Source organism: Salvelinus fontinalis, chromosome 16 (genome assembly GCF_029448725.1).
Source record: "Salvelinus fontinalis isolate EN_2023a chromosome 16, ASM2944872v1, whole genome shotgun sequence".
Taxonomy (NCBI): domain Eukaryota; kingdom Metazoa; phylum Chordata; class Actinopteri; order Salmoniformes; family Salmonidae; genus Salvelinus; species Salvelinus fontinalis.
In genome coordinates this window covers 31,627,054-31,645,909 of record NC_074680.1, presented here as the reverse complement: position 1 = coordinate 31,645,909, position 18,856 = coordinate 31,627,054, and the positions used below count along the sequence as shown (strand labels likewise).

General features: G+C 43.1%; 1 protein-coding gene across 4 annotated transcripts in view; it reads right to left on the bottom strand.

Moving 5' to 3' along the window:
• Positions 1 to 10,786: 10,786 nt before the first annotated feature.
• Positions 10,787 to 18,856, bottom strand: part of LOC129813021 (phospholipid-transporting ATPase VD-like) — a 48,203-nt gene continuing 40,133 nt past the window's right edge. For all 4 annotated transcript variants that reach the window (XM_055865144.1, XM_055865143.1, XM_055865146.1 and 1 more), the window contains 8 exons: positions 18,033 to 18,217; positions 17,677 to 17,932; positions 17,341 to 17,543; positions 17,036 to 17,236; positions 16,827 to 16,907; positions 16,539 to 16,643; positions 13,409 to 13,596; positions 10,787 to 13,273 (listed from right to left, as the gene is read on the bottom strand). In XM_055865144.1, coding sequence (XP_055721119.1) covers positions 13,030 to 13,273; positions 13,409 to 13,596; positions 16,539 to 16,643; positions 16,827 to 16,907; positions 17,036 to 17,236; positions 17,341 to 17,543; positions 17,677 to 17,932; positions 18,033 to 18,217 — 1,463 coding nt within the window. In that variant the 3' untranslated portion in view covers positions 10,787 to 13,029. The remainder of the gene's footprint in view (positions 13,274 to 13,408; positions 13,597 to 16,538; positions 16,644 to 16,826; positions 16,908 to 17,035; positions 17,237 to 17,340; positions 17,544 to 17,676; positions 17,933 to 18,032; positions 18,218 to 18,856) is intronic.

The window sequence follows — 18,856 nt, the reverse complement described above, 5'->3', positions numbered from 1 at the left end:
TGTATTATCTTGTAATATGATTCTGGCCTGCGATGGCAACAATATGTTCTAATGTGTCCCTCCATGGAAAATAATTGCCCAGGCCTGATTTACAACATTGTCATTGTGCATGTTCTGGAAATTGCATGGTAAAAATGGATATTGTTTAGATGTTCAGAGCCCACTTGTATTTTGTCTTAGGTTACCAGCCAGTCATTTAATCTATGTGGAGCAGAGAGGATCTCTGTGGAGTGACAAGCTACCAGTCTTGAGGTTATTCTTTCAGTTCATTGTGGAAATATGCTTATTTTGGCTGTCCACATCTGTCACAGCTCCTCCTCTGCTTTCCAATTCTCTTCTCTCATCCGCTTCATGTTGTCATCTTCCTTTTATCTGTGACTGAAAATGATAAACATTCATTTGTTAGGCTATTTTGCTCTGATTCTACCCCCATTAGTTAAGAATTTGGACTAAGAGGTAGCCAGTTCAAGCTTTGTTTCTGTTGTATACATTCTAATGGTGGAATATGGGCTCACCAATTTCAATCTGTTATCGTGATCCATTCGTCCACCTCCACACCACTCTTGTTACATAAAATACATAAAATGTCCACTTGGGGAACACCACACTGAGATATAATGATGATTATTGCACATTTTAAAATCATTAAACTTAAGTAATACAACAGCTACAAAAAGAGACCCAGCAACAAGAGAAAGTAGCTACCATCTTTCCATACGCACAAAAATATTAATTTGTGCAAATTTGTGCACAAATTAGTTTACATCCCATTCAGTGAGGATTTCTCCTTTGCCTAGATAATCCATCCACCTGACAGGTGGCATATCAAGAAGCTGATTAAACAGTATGATCATTACACAGGTGTACCTTGTGCTGGGGACAATAAAAATGTGACGCAATGCCACAGATGTCTCAAGTTTTGAGGGAGTGTAGAAATGTCCACCAGAGCTGTTGCCAGATAATTGAATGTTAATTTCTCTTCCATAACCCTCCGTCATTTTCGATAATTTGGCTCTACGTCCAACCGGCCTCAACCGCAGAACTTGTTTAACCACACCAGCCTAGAACCTCCACATCTGGCTTCTTCACCTGCGGGATTGTCTGAGACCACAACTGAAGAATTTCTACAAAAACTGTCAAACTGTCTCAAGGAAGCTCATCTACGTGCTCGTCGTCCTCACCAGGGTCTTGACCTGACTGCAATTCGGCGTCATTACCGACTTCAGTGGGCAAATGCTCACCTTTGATGGCAACTGGCAAGCTGGAGAAGTGTGATCTTCATGGATTAATCCTGGTTTCAATTTGTCACGAGAAATTTTATCCCAATGGTTGAACTCAACTATCACTATAGCTTTGACCAATTCCCAGAAGTTTGTAAGACCCTGGTTAATGAAAAATTAGACAAAGCCACCAGTCTGCAATAGATCAATCCTTTATTCAGAGAGTACTCTGAAGTCAAAAATGCAAACAGTCATTTTATAACTCCCACCCCCATCTACACGCACACACACACACACACACACACACACACACACACACACACACACACACACACACACACACACACACACACACACACACAGTTTATCACTTTTCTACCAGCCTGGCAGTTTCTAGCCGTTCCTCTCCTCCCTAGATTATAGGAGCCTTGGAAGGGGCCTCTTTCCTGTTGTCAGTTTGAGTTATAACAAGTCAACAGTTCAGTTGGCCTTGAATGTCTCAACTCTACCCAGCTCATATTGCGAAATAGTAACACAATGGTCTAGTCACACACATTATGGAATTATTACTCTTAACACATTTCATACAATTATATGATTTCAGGGTGGAATCCTTTAGTCATTACTTTAAACATATAGATTCCTTTATCACAACTGTAAAGGGCAGATGGCAGACAGCGTGAATGGCGTTGTGGGTGAGCGGTTTGCTGATGTCAACATTGTGAACAGAGTGTCCCATCGAGGCAGTGGGGTTATGGTATGGGCAGGCATAAGCTACGGACAATGAACACAATTGCATTTTATCGATTGCAATTTGAATGCACAGAGATACTGTGGTGAGATCCTGAGGCCCATTGTCGTGCCATTCATCCACTGCCATCATCTCATGTTTCATCATGATAATGGACAGCCCCATGTCGCAAGGATCTGTACACAATTCTTGGAAGGTGAAAATGTTTAAATTCTTCCATGGCCTGTATACTCACAAGACAAGTCACTACCTATTGAGCATGTTTGGGATGCTCTGGTATGACGTGTACGACATTGTGTTCCAGTTCCCGCCAATGTCCAGCAACTTCGCACAACCATTGAAGAGGAGTGGGACAACATTCCACAGGCCACAATCAACAGCCTGATCAACTCTATTCGAAGGAGATGTCTCGCGCTGCATGAGGCAAATAGCTATCACACTAGATACTTACTGGTTTTCTGATCCACACCCCTATCCTTTTTGAAAGATATGTGACCAACATGCATATCTGTATTCCCAGTCATGTGAAATCCATAGATTAGGGCCTGATGAATTTATTTCAATTGACTGATTTCCTTATATGAATTGTAACTCAGTAAAGTCTTTGAATGCATGTTGTCATCTGAATCAGGGTTAGTTTGGCAGCTGGGGTGAAAGAGGAGCGATTAGGATAGAGGAAACCAAGTCTAGATTTAACTTTAGCCTGCAGATTTGATATGTGCTGGGAGAAGGACAGTGTACTGTTTAGCCATACTCCCAAGTACTTGTATGAGGTGACTACCTCAAGCTCTAAACCCTCAGAGGTAGTAATCACACCTGTGGGGAGAGGGGCATTCTTCTTACCAAACCACATGACCTTTGTTTTGGAGGTGTTCAGAACAAGGTTAAGCATGTTAAGCTTGTTGGACAAGGTTAAGGTTAAGCTTAAAGGTTAAGCTTGTTGGACACTAAGAAAGCTTTGTTGTAGAGCATTTAACACAACATCTGGGGAGGGGCCAGCTGACTATAAGACTGTATCATCTGCATATAAATGGATGAGAGAGCTTCCTACTGCCTGAGCTATGTTGTTGATGTAAATTGAGAAGAGCGTGGGGCCTAGGATTGAGCCTAGGGTACTTCCTTGGTGACAGGCAGTGGCTGAGACAGCAAATTTTCTGACTTTATACACTGCACTCTTTGTCAGAGGTAGTTAGCAAACCAGGCCAAAGACCCCTCAGAGACACCAATATTCCTTAGCCGGCCCACAAGAATGGAATGGTCTACCGTATCAAAAGCTTTGGCCAAGTCAATAAAAATAGCACCACAACATTGCTTAGAGTCAAGGGCAATGGTGACATCATTGAGGAGCTTTAAGGTTGCAGTGACACAACCATAACCTGAACGGAAACCAGATTGCATACCAGAGAGAATACTATAGACATCAAGAAAGCCAGTCAGTTGATTATTGACAAGTTTTTCAACACTTTTGATTAACAGGGCAAAATAGAAATAGGCCTATAACAGTTAGGATCAGCTTGATCTCCCCCTTTAAATAAAGGACGAACCATGACTGCCTTCCAAGCAATAGGAACCTCCCCAGAAAGGAGAGAGGTAAAACATTTGGAGATAGGCTTGGCGATGATAGGGGCAGCAACCTTAAAGAAGAAAGGGTCTAAACCATTTGACCCAGATGTTTTTTTGGGGTCAAGTTTCAGGAGCTCCTCTAGCACCTCAGACTTGGTGACTGCTTGCAGGGAGAAACTTTCTAGCGGGGCAGGGGAAAAATAGGGAGAAGCATTTGGGATAGTCACATTAGAAGGGGTGGGAGATGAGGAAATATTGGATGTGCAAGGAGGCATGGCTGAGTCAAATAGGAATCCTGACTTAATGAAGTGGTGATTAAAGAACTCAGCCATGTGCTTCTTGTCAGTAACAGCCACATCATCAACTTTAAGGGACATGGGCAGCTCTGAGGGTTTATTCTCCAGGTCTTTAACCGTTTTCCAGAACTTCTTGGGGTTAGACCTACAGAGAGAGAACTGCCCCTTAAAGTAACTAACTTTGGCCTTCCGGATAGCCTGAGTGCACTTTCTCATTTGCCTGAACGAGAGCCAGTCAGCCTGAGTATGTGTGTGCCGAGCCTTTCGCCAAATGCAATTCTTGAGGTGGAGTAACTCTGCAAGATCACGGTCGAACCAGGGGCTGAACCGTTTATAATTAGCATTTTCTTTATGGGGCGTGTTTGTTAAAAATACCACTGAAAATATAAAAAAAGAAGGTCCAAGCGTCTTCGACAGAGGGGATCAAGCTGATTCTATACCATTTTACAGAGGCCAGTTCATGAAGGAAGGCTTGCTCATTAAAGTTATTTAGCAAGTGTCTATAACAAATCAGGACAGGTTGTTTCACTGAGCAGCCATTACGAACACAGGCTGTAAAACAGTGATCACTAAGGTCATTACAGAAAACACCAGACTGATACCTATCAGGATTATTTGTGAGAATAACATCAAGAAGAGTAACCTTTTCTGGGTGTTTGGAGTCATACCTTGTGGGATTGGTAATAATCTGAGAAAGATTATTGGGCCGACCAAACAGTGCTCCAGCACATTGGCTAACCGGGCTATCTGCATTGTGTCCCACCCACCACCCGCAAAGCCCTCTTTTACGCTACTGCTACTCTCTGTTCATCATATAAGCATAGTCACTTTAACCATATCTACATGTACATACTACCTCAATCAGCGTGACTAACCGGTGTTTGTATGTAGCCTGTCGTGGTAATTTCATGTATTATTCAATGATGAGAGAGCAAACCACACACAAGTCAGAGTTATATTATAAAGTCCATCTTTAATTATATATGAGCTTCACCATAGTACTTACAACACAATTCTTAGAATCTTTTATAGCCAAGATACACCCCCTCCTAACTTACATGATGAACCACAGATCTTAGTAACAGTTCACAAAGAACCTTTTACTTGAAAGAGGAGTATCCCATAGCTAGATAGCATTAGCTATAAATTATCATTCAGTTTGGTCTCCTAAAATGAGGTTCCAATCTCGTGCTTGGTACCAAAACATTACCTCATCCAATGGCATATATCAATTGTCAATTCTAGATACTCCCATCTCAAATACACCTCCTCCTGGACAAGCTCAGAAAGGGGAGTGATTCTCTAGGTCATATACCATGAAAGATAAGTTCAACACATCAGAGGGGTAATACAATGGTTCCAGACACTGCCATTCTCCTCCCCTCTCTGGGCCCCAAGTGAATTTTCCCTAGAGACAAAGGCCAATGCAACTGCCCACAGTATAGTCCAAAAAGAGACATTCTAACTGACAAGTGTCCCACATAAGCATAATATGAAGATAAATAAAACATTTTATTTATCTATGTTACCTAACTAATTCTGATTCAGCCACGACAAGCCTTGCTACTTTTATAGCCTCGCTACTGTCTTTTTACTGTTGTTTTATTTCTTTACCTACCTATTGTTCACCTAATACCTTTTTTGCACTATTGGTTAGAGCCTGTAAGTAAACATTTCACTGTAAGCATTTCACTGTAACCTGTTGTATTCGGCACACGTGACAAATAAACTTTTAATTTGATTTGAGTCCCATTGATTTAGGACTTGGTTAGGTGGTTTAAGCATGTCCCCGTTTAGGTCACCTAGCAGGACAAATTCAGACTTGGTGTAAGGGGCCAGGAGAGAGCTTAGGGCAGGTAGGGTACAGGCCGGTGCTGATGGAGGACGATAGCACCCAGCAACAGTCAACAAAGAGCTATTTGAAAGTTGAATACTTAAAACCAGCAAATCAAATTGTTTGGGGACAGACTTGGTGGAGACAACCAAGCATAGAAGGTGATCCTTGGCGAAGATTACCATTCCCCCACCTTTGGAAGATCTTTCTTGCTGAAAAAGGTTATAACCAGAAAGGTTAACATCAGTATTCAAAACGCTCTTCCTTACCCACGTCTCAGTAGTGACCAACACATCTGGATTGGAGCTCTGAACCCACACTTTCAATTGATCCATTTTAGGTCATAAACTTCAAGTGTTAACATGCAGAAAACCCAGGCTTTTACGGGAGCAGAAATCATTGAAGCAGGTATCAGAGCACAAGTCAGAATTGGGGCTAGCAACAGTAGATGGGCCAGGGTGGGTGTACATGTACATTTCCAGATATCATCAACAATAATACAATCAAGGCACGGCAGAGGACAGGGAGAGCTTTGCAGTGCTAATTTATGATATCTGAATGTGCATACGATGACAACAAGATCATATTATACAGTAATTTCATCAAATCAAATTTTATTTGTCACATACACATGGTTAGCAGATGTTAATGCGAGTGTAGCGAAATGCTTGTACTTCTAGTTCTGACCATGCAGTAATATCTAACAAGTAATCTTAACAATTTCACAACAACTACCTTATACCTACAATGGTAAAGGAATGAATAAGAATATGTACATAAAAATATATATGGATGAGTGATGGCCGAACGGCATAGGCAAGATGCAGTAGATGGTATAGAGTACCGTATATACATATGAGATGAGTAGTGTAGGCTATGTAAACATTATATAAAGTGGCATTGTTTAAAGTGGCAAGTGATACATTTATTACATCCAATTTTTAATTATTAAAGTGGCTGGAGTTGAGTCAGTATGTTGGCAGCAGCCACTCAATGTTAGTGATGGCTGTTTAACAGTCTGATGGCCTTGAGATAGAAATTGTTTTTCAGTCTCTCGGTCCCAGATTTGATGCACCTGTACTGACCTCGCCTTCTGGATGATAGCGGGGTGAACAGGCAGTGGCTCGGGTGGTTGTTGTCCTTGATGATCTTTTTGGCCTTCGGGTGGTGTAGGTGTCCTGGAGAGCAGGTAAGTTGCCCCCGGTGATGCATTGTGTAGACCTCACTACCCTCTGGAGAGCCTTACGGTTGTGGTCGGAGCAGTTGCCGTACCAGGCGGGGATACAGCCCGACAGGATGCTCTCGATTGTGCATCTGTAAAAGTTTGTGAGTGATTTTGGTGGCAAGCCAAATTTCTTCAGCCTCCTGAGGTTGAAGAGGCTCTGTTGCACCTTCTTCACCACGCTGTCTGTGTGGGTGGACCATTTCAGTTTTCCGTGATGTGTACGCCGAGAAACTTAAAACTTTCCACCTTCTCCACTACTGTCCCGCCGATGTGGATAGGGGGGTGCTCCCTCTGCTGTTTCCTGAAGTCCACGATCATCTCCTTTGTTTTGTTGATGTTGAGTGTGAGGTTATTTTCCTGACACCACACTCCGAGGGCCCTCACCCCCTCCCTGTAGGCTGTCTCGTCGTTGTTGGTAATCAAGCCTACCACTGTAGTGTCGTCTGCAAACTTGATGACTGCGTGCATGGCCACGCAGTCATGGGTGAACAGGGAACACAGGAGAGGGCTGAGAATGCACCCTTGTGGGGCCCCAGTTTTGAGGATCAGCGGGGTGGAGATGTTGTTTCCTACCCTCACCACCTGGGGGCGGCCCGTCAGGAAGTCCAGGACCCAGTTTCACAGGGGGGGTCGAGACCCAGGGTCTCGAGCTTAATGACGATTTTGGAGGGTACTATGGTGTTAAATGCTGAGCTGTAGTCGATGAACAGCATTCTTACATAGGTATTCCTCTTGTCCAGATGGGTTAGGGCAGTGTGCAGTGTGATTGCGATTGTGCCTTTTGTGGACCTATTGGTGCGGTAAGCAAATTGGAGTGGGTCTAGGGTGTCAGGTAGGGTGGAGGTGATATGATCCTTGACTAGTCTCTCAAAGCACTTCATGATGACGGAGGTGAGTGCTACGGGGCGATAGTCATTTAGGAGAGCCTGCAGGTTTTGGTAACGGGCCGTGTCAGTGACACTGCATTGTCCTCAAAGTGAGCAAAGAAGCTGTTTAGTTTGTCTGGGAGCAAGACATTGGGGTCCGCGACGGGGCTGGTTTTCTTTTTGTAGTCCGTGATTGACTGCAGACCCTGCCACAAACCTCTTGTGTCTGAGCCGTTGAATTGCGACTCTACTTTGTCTCTATACTGGGACTTAGCTTGTTTGATTGCCTTGCGGAGGGACTAGCTACACTGTTTGTATTCGGTCATGTTTCCGCTTGCCTTGCACTGATTAAAAGCAGGGGTTTGTGCTTTCAGTTTTGCACTAATGCTGCCATCAATCCACAGTTTCTGGTTGGGGGAGGTTTTAATAGTTGCTGTGGGTACAACATCACCGATGCACTTGCTAATAAACTCGCCCACCGAATCAGCGTATTCATCAATGTTATTGTCCGACGCTATGCGGAACATATCCCAGTCCACGTGATCGGAGCAATCTTGAAGCGTGGAATCAGATTGGTCGGACCAGCGCTGAACAGACCTGAGCACGGACATTTCCTGTTTTAGTTTCTGTCTATAAGCTGGGAGCAACAAAATGGAGTGTGGTCAGATTTTCTGAAAGGAGGGTGGGGCAGGGCTTTGTATGTATGTTAGAGTAACAATGGTCAAGGATTTTTCCCGCCCGGGTAGCGCATTCGATATGCTGATAACATTTAGAGAGTCTTGTTTTCAGATTAGCCTTGTTAAAATCCCCAGCTACAATGAATGCAGCCTCGGGATATGTGGTTTCCAGTTTACATAGAGTCCAATGAAGTTCATTCAGGGCCATCGATGTGTCTGCTTGGGGGGGATATATACGACTGATATTATAATCGAAGAGAATTCTCTTGGTAGATAATGCGGTCGACATTTGATTGTAAGGAATTCTTGGTCAGGTAAGCAAAAGGGCTTGAGTTCCTGTATGTTGTTATGATCACACCACGTCTCATTAATCATAAGGCATACACCCCCGCCCTTCTTCTTACCAAAGAGATGTTTGTTTCTGTCGGCGCGATGCGTGAAGAAACCAGGTGGCTGTACCGACTCCGATAGCGGGCCAGACAGGCCAGGGCAGACGGTGAACAGATCGCCAGGTGGAATCCAAGCAGCAGTGCAGCAGGCAATGGGAGTAGGTGTCACACCCACCTGGGGGAAGCTTTTATTTCTGGAGGCAGATTTCTTGTAGAGAATGCCAGTGGATGGTCTTTGAACAGCAGGAGGGGGCTTCAAGGCCTCTGGATCTGGGTGGGGTAGCCTGCTGTTTGTTGGGCTCAAAAGGCTTCAACACCTCTCGCTTCACACGTCAGTGCTAATTGAAGTTGTATCTCTTTTTCCTAGCAAAGCTTGGTAGCCTGAGCATTCAGTCCTTATTATTAAGTAAAATACATAATTGTAATTTATTTTTCTTCTTTGCTTTTGAAAGTAAAAAAATTGCTTCAGACTAAGCATTACTCAGCTCACTCAGCTCCATGTTGGATGGGGTTTTCAGGTCTCTGCTTGTTTGCCAGAGCATTTGATGTATAGTTTGGGAATAATAATCCTTGAGCGTATGAAGCATTCCAAGTAATTCCATCCAAAATCAGGTTGTTGGTTTGCTGTTTCAATTTGGAATAAAGGTTATGTTGTTTAGGGTAGCGTCCTGTATATGTCCTGGTGACATAGTGAAAGTTATGTTGTTTAGGGTAGCATCCTGTATATGTCCCTTCCAAAAAATCTAAGTTTGTCTAACTCTAAATCTATCTATTTTTAAAAACATGCTGAAAAATGTGGGAGCTCATCTGCTCATGACCTCTCTCAAGTACCCTCCTTTCTCGCTGATTAAAGATTAGGGCCATGTTTCGAAAGCCGTATCACAAGCGATGATTATTGACGTTTTTAAACATTAAACAGCAGGATTATAGTTCACATGAGCCAGTCATGGGCGAAGCTAACCACTGAAAACTGTAGGGAGAAGGCAGAATGCCGCCTAGAGTTTGAGAGCTATGGGTAGGGTAGACAGTTGAACTATGCTCATGAGGCATTTCTGTTCTATTCTTCAAGATTCAATGGCTATATATCACAGGAGGTTGGTGGCACCTTAATTGGGGAGGATGGGCTCATGGTAGTGGCTGGAGCAGAAAAAGTGGAATGGTATCAAATACATGGTTTCCACTGCTATATATAATTAATTTAAAAAAGTCAGGAAATGGATGTACCAATCCCAGATTGCCCCTTTTTAAATTCAATATTTAAACAATTCATATATTTTAACAATTCATATAAATAGGCTAATAACAATACTATGATGCCTAGTGAAGGGATTCCCTTGTCTAGAAGCCTTTCAGATAACATTCCTAAAACTCACTGCACATAAAGAGAACTTGAATTTTGTTTGATCGGGTAGGCTATAAGATAAAATGTACGAATAGGGACAAGAATGACATTATTACCCTAATGTCTCCACCTCATTGTCGACACTTGGCGTGTTACTGTAGTAACTCATCGTGAAAACGATGGCAATTAATCACCTGTGCGATTCTCCACTTGTCAGGCTACGGAGTCGACTCAACATTCTTAAAGCACCAACCGAAATCCTACACACACGCTGACTAAACGGAAATGATGAGGAAGTTCTAAGCAGACACGGCACAACAAAAATGTAAAACTGTAGGCCTACTGTAGTAATGTCTGTGCCATAGTCATGTGCCTACTGTGATCTCAACGGGTCCAGTTTGTAGGATTAAACTGTTCTTTATCCACATTTTAAAAGAAAGATGGAGGGAGGTAGAGGAGGGGAGGGAGCTAGCAGGGTTGACTCAGGCCCCATTTACCCTTGTTTAGAATATTAGGCTAATGAAGTAGTTTCTGTCTTTATAATAACCCAAATTATTGTACACAAATTAACATCAGACGTTTAATAACACTAAACTCAAATAATTAACATGACACAGAACACGTGAGTTGCTAATGTATTTATACCAATATCTGATACAGTACACACATTTGGAATTAAGTTCATATAAAATAATGACTTCTAATCATTGCTCTGAAACTTTTTCAATTGGACTATATTCAAATCAGCTGCCTTTGCCATGTTGTACAGGATTTGATATGCAGGATTGTACTGTAAAAATTTATTATAAAAAAAATACATCAGTCTAATGTTACCACATAAAATACTGAGGATGGTCTGTCTAAAAAAGACCAAACCAGGTCAGAATTGCATGTGGTAGAGAAAAACGTCACTTCTCAGAAGTAGATATAAATGCCAATGCCATATCCAGGCAAACTCAAGAGAACATTTGTAAAGCCTATTTCCAGTGGTGGAAAAAGTACCCAATTGTCATACTTAATGATACCTTGATAGAAAATGACTCAAGTAAAAGTGAAAGTCACCCAGTAAAATGCTACTTGAGTAAAAGTCTAAAAGTATTTGGTTTTAAGTATACTTAAGTATTAAAAGTAAATGTAATTGCTAAATATATACTTAAGTATCAAAAGTATAAATCATTTCAAATTCCTTATATTAAGCAAACCACAATGTGTTTTTTAATTTACAGATAGCCAGGGGCACACTCAAACACATAATTTACAAACAAAGCATTTGTGTTTAGTGAGTCTGCCAGATCAGAGGCAGTAGGGATGACCAGGGATGTTCTCTTGATGTGTGAAGTGTGTGAATTGGACAATTTTCCTGTCCTGCTATGCATTCAAAATGTAATGATTGTTTTGGGTGTCAGAGAAAAGGTATGGAGTAAAAAGTACATTGTTTTCTTTAGGAATGTAGTAAAGTAAAAGTTGTCAAAAATATAAATAGTAAAGATATCCCCAAAAAACAACTTAAGTAGTGCTTTAAAGTATTTTTACTGAAGCCTACTTCACATATAGAGCGCCATACCTGAATCCTCCTCCTGCACTTAGGCCTACTAAGTTGCACTTTTGGTTGTCTTGCTTTTGAAACCCCAAGCCTTCAATCAATTCCCACATTTCATTTTCATTGTGTCAGTGTGTAACTGTACATAGCATTTTGGTTCTTGTCTTGTAACTAAACGTGTGCTGTCACTTTGGTCAGGACTTTCTCAAAAAGAGATTGTATCTCAACAAGGAAATACATGTTAAATAAATATATCCCATGTTTTAGTGGACTGCTTTACTCAACTACAGGTCAGAGGAAAACAGTGGTGAGAAAGGTCAGGTCCATGCCAAATCCATTTCAACTCCAGTCAAAATGAATTCAAGTGCGATTCAGAAAGAAAAGGACACTTTACAGCATTTTGATTTGGTCTAGCCCTTCAATGGGACCTCTGTGTCCAAGGTTCATATGCATAATTTACAATGTTATTTTGGAGTGTTTGTTTAAGAAACGCCAACGTCGAAGAGTTGTGCCTAAACACAAAAGGAGTCATAGCTTGATGCTAACTTTAAAAATAAGTGTACGCAGCTCAATAACTAATAATGATAACTAATAGCATTCTGTTCTCTACATGCTCAGTGCACACTGAAGAGGGCCAGAGTGGACCACACCTCGCAGTGTTCGGGTAAGGTGCACTGTGAAGGGGCCTCTTCACCATGGACACTGGATTGTGTCAAAGTCCTACCGTACAGCAGACACACATTTATTAATATCTAGGTGTCCACATCACGAATATTTAATCAAGGGACCATGACTCCATGTTAATGCAACTCTAGGCACATGTGAGAAACATCCATCTCTTTTCCCTGGATAGACAGCATGGTGATCTTAACCATCACCAGTGAGCAACGCATGCAAGGCAGCTAGCTTTGAAGGGTGTTAGGGTTGAACCTTGTAGCCACCATGTAAATAATGAATAGCACAGGCTTGGAACCTCTAACCCTTGCAATTTGACTGGTAAACTCATGGGTACTCTAGCAATGGCTGCCTGCTATTGTGATTAAATAATTTCCATGTTAATGTATAATGTTCATTCAAATGATTCTAACTGATGTGGCTCATGAAATGGAATGTACTTTTTATAATGTCAGTTGAGTTAATTCAACAAATCACAGCACAGATTGATGGGTACACTTCCAGCTTTTACTTCCTGCTTTTACTTCCTTCTTTGCTCCTATGCGTACACTCACAATGGCCACATGTCCACCAATTATGCCATCAATGACTTGAATGGGACTATTCTTTTCTTTCTATTTCTATGGTTGCCACCTCCTGTAGCCTCTGAGGTCAGGAGAGCACAGAGCCAGTGGCAGCTCTGCATTCCTTCAGCTCTTTAGGGAGTATAAAGTCAGGGATCTTGATGTCCAAGTCTTCCACGTTGATGACGAGACCCCTGGCTTTACTCTGGGCCTGGGTCTGGTTCCAGTGCTGGATCCTCCTACAGTAGTTGTCTGGGTTGAGCTGGTCCATCAGAGCAGCCTTCAGTGTGTCAGAGGGGGAGATGCTGTTGCGCAATGCATGGAACAGGAATCTGAAAGAGTGACAGTGAGGGAAGGTAGAAAAGGTTTAAAAAACGATTTACAAAAAATATGTTTTTTATGACATGGTCTCAAATCGAGCAGTGATTGTGTCTGAAAAAGGTTGGCACTACTGTTGGTGTGTATACCTTGGTAGCAGTGCCACCACGGTGGTGAGGGCACACACTCCATAGAAGATTGGTTGGGACATCTGTAGCTTGTCCACACCAAGGGGATTGGTGGGGGGACTACACGTCACACACACCACACTGAAGACCAGGGTGAAAGAGAAGTAGAAGAGAGCACTACCCACCAGCACTAACACATGTAGCCATGTCTGTAACACAGGAACATAGCACAGATCAACACATGAATATAAATAGAGTACATAACATGGAACGGGAATATTCAGACACGATCCCAGGTGCACTTATTCACAACTTGAACCCATGAGTTGCCCCCTTCAAAATGTGAAGGCATTGAGACCTAGTCAAAAGTGCTCAATACAGTGCATTTGTAAAATGTATTCAGACCCCTTGACTTTTTCCACATGTTACGTTACAGCCTTATTCTAAAAATGATTAAATAGTTTTTCCCCCCTCATCAATCTACACACATTACCCCATAATGACAAAGTGAAAACAGGTTTTAGGAAATGTTAGCAAATGTATAAAAACAAACAATTACAGCCTCAAGTCTTTTTGGGTATGACGCTACAAGCTTGGCACACCTGTATTCGGGGAGTTTCTCCTATTCTTCTCTGCAGATCCTCTCAAGCTCTGTCAGGTTGGATGGGGAGCATCGCTGCACAGCTATTTTCAGGTCTCTCCAGAGATGTTCGATTGGGTTCATGTCCGGGCTCTGGCTGGGCCACTCAAGGACATTCAGAGACTTGTCCCGAAGCCACTCCTGCGTTGTCTTGGCTGTGTGTTTAGGGTCATTGTCCTGTTGGAAGACTAGGTCCGGAGCGCTCTGGAGTAGATTTTCATCAAGGATCTCTCTGTACTTTCCTTCATTCATCTTTCACTCGATCCTGACTAGGCTCCAAGTCCCTGTCGCTGAAAAACCTCCCCACATTATGCTGCCACCACCATGCTTCACGGAAGGGATGGTACCAGGTTTACTCCAGACGTGACTCTTGGCATTCAGGCCAAAGAGTTCAATCTTGGTTTCATCAGACCAGAGAATCTTGTTTCTCATGGTCTGAGACTCCAAGCAGGCTGTCATGTGCCTTTTACTGAGGAGTGGCTTCCGTCTGGCCACTCTACCATAAAGGCCTGATGGAAGGTTCTACCATCTACACAGAGGAACTCTGAAGCTCTGTCAGAGTGACCATCAAGTTCTTGGGCACCTCCCTGACCAAGGCCCATCTCCCCCAAATTTTTTAATATTTATTATTTATTTCACCTTTATTTAACCAGGTAGGCTAGTTGAGAACAAGTTCTCATTTGTAACTGCGACCTGGCCAAGATAAAGCAAAGCAGTTCGACACATACAACAACACAGAGTTACACATGGAATAAACAAACATACAATCAATAATACAGTAGAAAAATCTGTATACAGCATGTGCAAATGAGGTAGGATAAGAGAGGTAAAGGCAATACATAGGCCATGGTGGCAAAGTAATTATAATATAGCAATTAAACACTGGAATGGTAGATGTGCAGCAGATGAATGTGCAAGTTGAGATACTGGGGTGCAACGGAACAAGATAAATAAATAAATACAGTATGGGGATGAGGGAAATTGGATGGACTATTTACAGAGGAGCTATGTACAGGTGCAGTGATCTGTGAGCTGCTCTGACAGCTGGTGCTTAAAGCTAGTGAGGGAGGTAAGAGTCTCCAGCTTCAGAGATTTTTGCAGTTCGTTTCAGTCATGGGCAGCAGAGAACTGGAAGGAAAGGCGGCCAAAGGAAGAATTGGCTTTGGGGGTGACCAGTGAGATATACCTGCTGGAGCGCGTGCTAAGGGTGGGTGCTGCTATGGTGACCAGTGAGCTGAGATAAGGCGGGGCTTTACCTAGTAGAGACTTGTAGATGACCTGGAGCCAGTGGGTTTGGTGATGAGTATGAAGCGAGGGCCAGGTCGCAGTGGTGGGTAGTATATGGGGCTTTGGTGACAAAACGGATGGCACTGTGATAGACTGCATCCAATTTGTTGAGTAGAGTGTTGGAGGCTATTTTGTAAATGACATCGCCGAAGTCGAGGATCGGTAGGATTGTCAGTTTTAAGAGGGTAAGTTTGGCAGCATGAGTAAAGGATGCTTTGTTGCGAAATATTGCTCAGTTTGGCCAGGCAGACAGCTCTAGGTTGAGTCTTGGTGGTCCCAAACTTCTTCCATTTAAGAATAACGGAGGCCACGGTGTTCTTGGGGACCCTCAATGCTGCAGAACTGTTTTGGTACCCTTCCTCAGATCTGTACCTCGACACAATCCTGTCTCAGAGCTCTACGGACAATTCCTTCGACCTCATGGCTTGGTTTTTGCTCTGACATGCACTGTCGACTATGGGACCTTATATAGACAGGTGTGTGCCTTTCCAAATCATGTCCAATCAATTGAATTCACCACAGGTGGACTCCAATCAAGTTGTAGAAACATCTAAAGGATGATCAATGGGAACAGGATGCACCTGAGCTCAAGTTCGAGTCTTATAGCAAAGGGTCTGAATACTTATGTAAATAAGGTAATACATTTTTTTTTCTTCTAAAAACCTGTTTTCGCGTTGTCATTATGGGGTGTTGTGTAGATTGAGGGAAATAAAAAAAACATTTTTTAGAATAAGGCTGTAACATAACAAAATGTGGTAAAAGTTAAGAGGTCTGTATACTTTTTGAATGCACTGTACATAGCCTACTGTAGGCTCCACTACTTGTTTTAAGGGGAACATATGTTCAGAACAATTAACTTGAAAGCAAAATAATGTTGCTCTCAAAAAGTATCAAAAGAAAGGTGAAATTTGAAGTTTCAGGGAAGAATGGAAAGAGATGTTTTCATCTTACAATATTTTCCCAATGCCAAGCCAGTGTGTCTTATTTGCAATGAAAATGTCACTGTTTACAAATAATTCAATCTCAGACTTCATTATGAATTTAAGCATGGAACTTTCCAAGTGGCATTCCCACCCCCCAAAATAATTGTGTCCATATTAGAATAAGGCTGTAACGTAATAAAATGTGTAAAAAAAATCAAGGGGTCTGAATACTTTCTGAATGCACTGTAAATGCATTGTCATTATCAACCTATGGGTGTGTCAGGTAAGGTGTGATTCTCACCAGTGTGCGGCTCTCGATGACCTGGTGTAGTAGGATGATGAGGAGGGCCGAGGCATTGATGGGAGACCCAAAGGAGAGCATGTCTGCATCTGACCCTGCATATGCCTGACCAAAAATAAGGAAGTCCTGTCAAGCCTTTAAAGGCAGGGTATGGCATGATGCCCTATTCAACTTAAACTACTCCCAGACTAGAGAGAACAACACCACCTCACTGACCCCTTCTCAGGGTATATGTATCAAAACATAATAGATCAATGGCAATAACACTATTTGTGGAAATCTACTCACAAAGTAAGGAATGAAGAAACAGACAAGGCTTTGGTAAAGAGCGTCCAGCATCGTCAGCCAAAAGGTAGAAGGGAGGTAGGCCTGGACAGATACATAAATAAAACATATCAATGAGTGTATGTGTTAGTGCTGGGCTACAACAAAAATATACCCAAGGACCAGAGTTGGAAATCATTGTTCTAATACATCCAGCTTCCGCCTTAACACACCTTGGAATTCTGTCCGGATTTGTAGAGTTCCGGTAACTTAATGAGGGTGTCTGCAGACACGTCTTTGTCCAGGATCCCGTAGAGAAGGGGAGGGGCGGAGGTGAAGAGGAGGTTGAAGATGATGAGCACCCAGGAGTTGGTCATGGCGCTCGCCGAGAAACCACAGAAGAACTGGTACCAGAACAGCAGATTCACATACATCTACACATACAGGAAGAGAGAGGGACAAAGGGAGGGAGGAAGAGAAAATAAAGACAGAGATAGTGAATGTATGTGTGCCTGGGGTGAGTGAGAGATGTTCTTACCACATTCTTGTAGAAGAAGTAGAGAATCATGTTGGCCAGGCGTGTGTAGCACCAGTGGCCATGGACCAACAGCAGCTTGCGAAGGTGTTTAAACCTGGAGATGGCAAAGTCACTGGACATCACAGCCTGCATGCCCTCCTGGCCAGATATCCCAATGCCAACATCTGCCACCTGGATCATACTGACATCATTGGCTCCATCACCTGGACAAAAAGGATGCCCCAGACTTAAGAAATCTAGATTGGAAGCACTAAGACAGGCCTATTTCTACTGCCTTATAAATGTTTATATATCCTGGACTTATCATTTAATTAAGTGTTACCGACTTCCACTGACCTATGGCGAGGGTCATAACTCGGAGCTGGTCCCGTACCAGTTGTACCACATGGCTCTTCTGAAGTGGAGTGGAACGGCAGCAGACCACGGACCTGCAGCGCCGGCTCAGCTCCAGGAAGTCCCCTTTCAGGTCCTCCTGCAGGGCGAAGTCCAGCGTGCGCCCGTCCACCACCAGGGTGAAGCCTGACGTGCCCTCAGCTGCCTCGCCACGCTCCACCTCCGCCCGCAGCTCCAGCAACAAGGCCTTGCAGGCCTCCTGAAGAGAGACAAGACAGGATGAGGAAGATTGACAGCAGGATGACAGGAACGCATTTTGAAGAAGGACAAATAATTTAAAACAACAGAATAACATTCACCTTGCTACCACAGTTAGCAGTCAGCAGTTGGTCTGTGGTCCTGAGCAGTTTGCAGGCACAGGCAATATTTATGGCAGTCTCTTGTTTGTCCCCTGTGAGGACCCATACTTTGACCCCTGCTCTCTGTAGTGCCTCAATGGTCTCTGGCACCTCTTCCTGCAGTCTATCCACAATCCCTGTTGCCCCTGGCGACAGAAACAGTATCACTGCAGTCAGCCATTGCAAATGGTTGTTGCTAGCCCCTAACCAAGTTTAGGGGTGACCCCATTTAGTCGACTGGTCGATTGTTTGGTCGATAGGCTGTTGGTTGGCCGAAATGTCTTTAGTCGAGCAGTAGCAAAAAATATATATATCCAGTACCAGTCAAAAGTTTGGACACACCTACTCATTCCAGGGTTTTACTTTATTTTTACTATTTTCTACATTGTAGAATAATAGTGAAGACATCAAAACATTCCATCACTCCCCTTCTTGGTCATATAGCCCTCACACATCCTGGAGGTGTGTTTTGGGTTATTGTCCTGTTGAAAAACAAATGATAGTCCCACTAAACGCAAACCAGATGGGATGGCATATTGCACCAGAATGCTGTGGTAGCCATGCTGGTTAAGTGTCCCTTGAATTCTAAATAAATCACTGACAGTGTCACCAGCAAGGCACCCCCACACCATCACACCTCCTCCTCCATGCTTCACGGTGGGAACCACACATGCGGAGATCATCCGCTCACCTACTCTGCATCTCACAGACACGGCGGTTGGAACCAAAAATCTCAAATTTGTATTCATCAGACCAAAGGACAGATTTCCACCAGTCTAATGTCC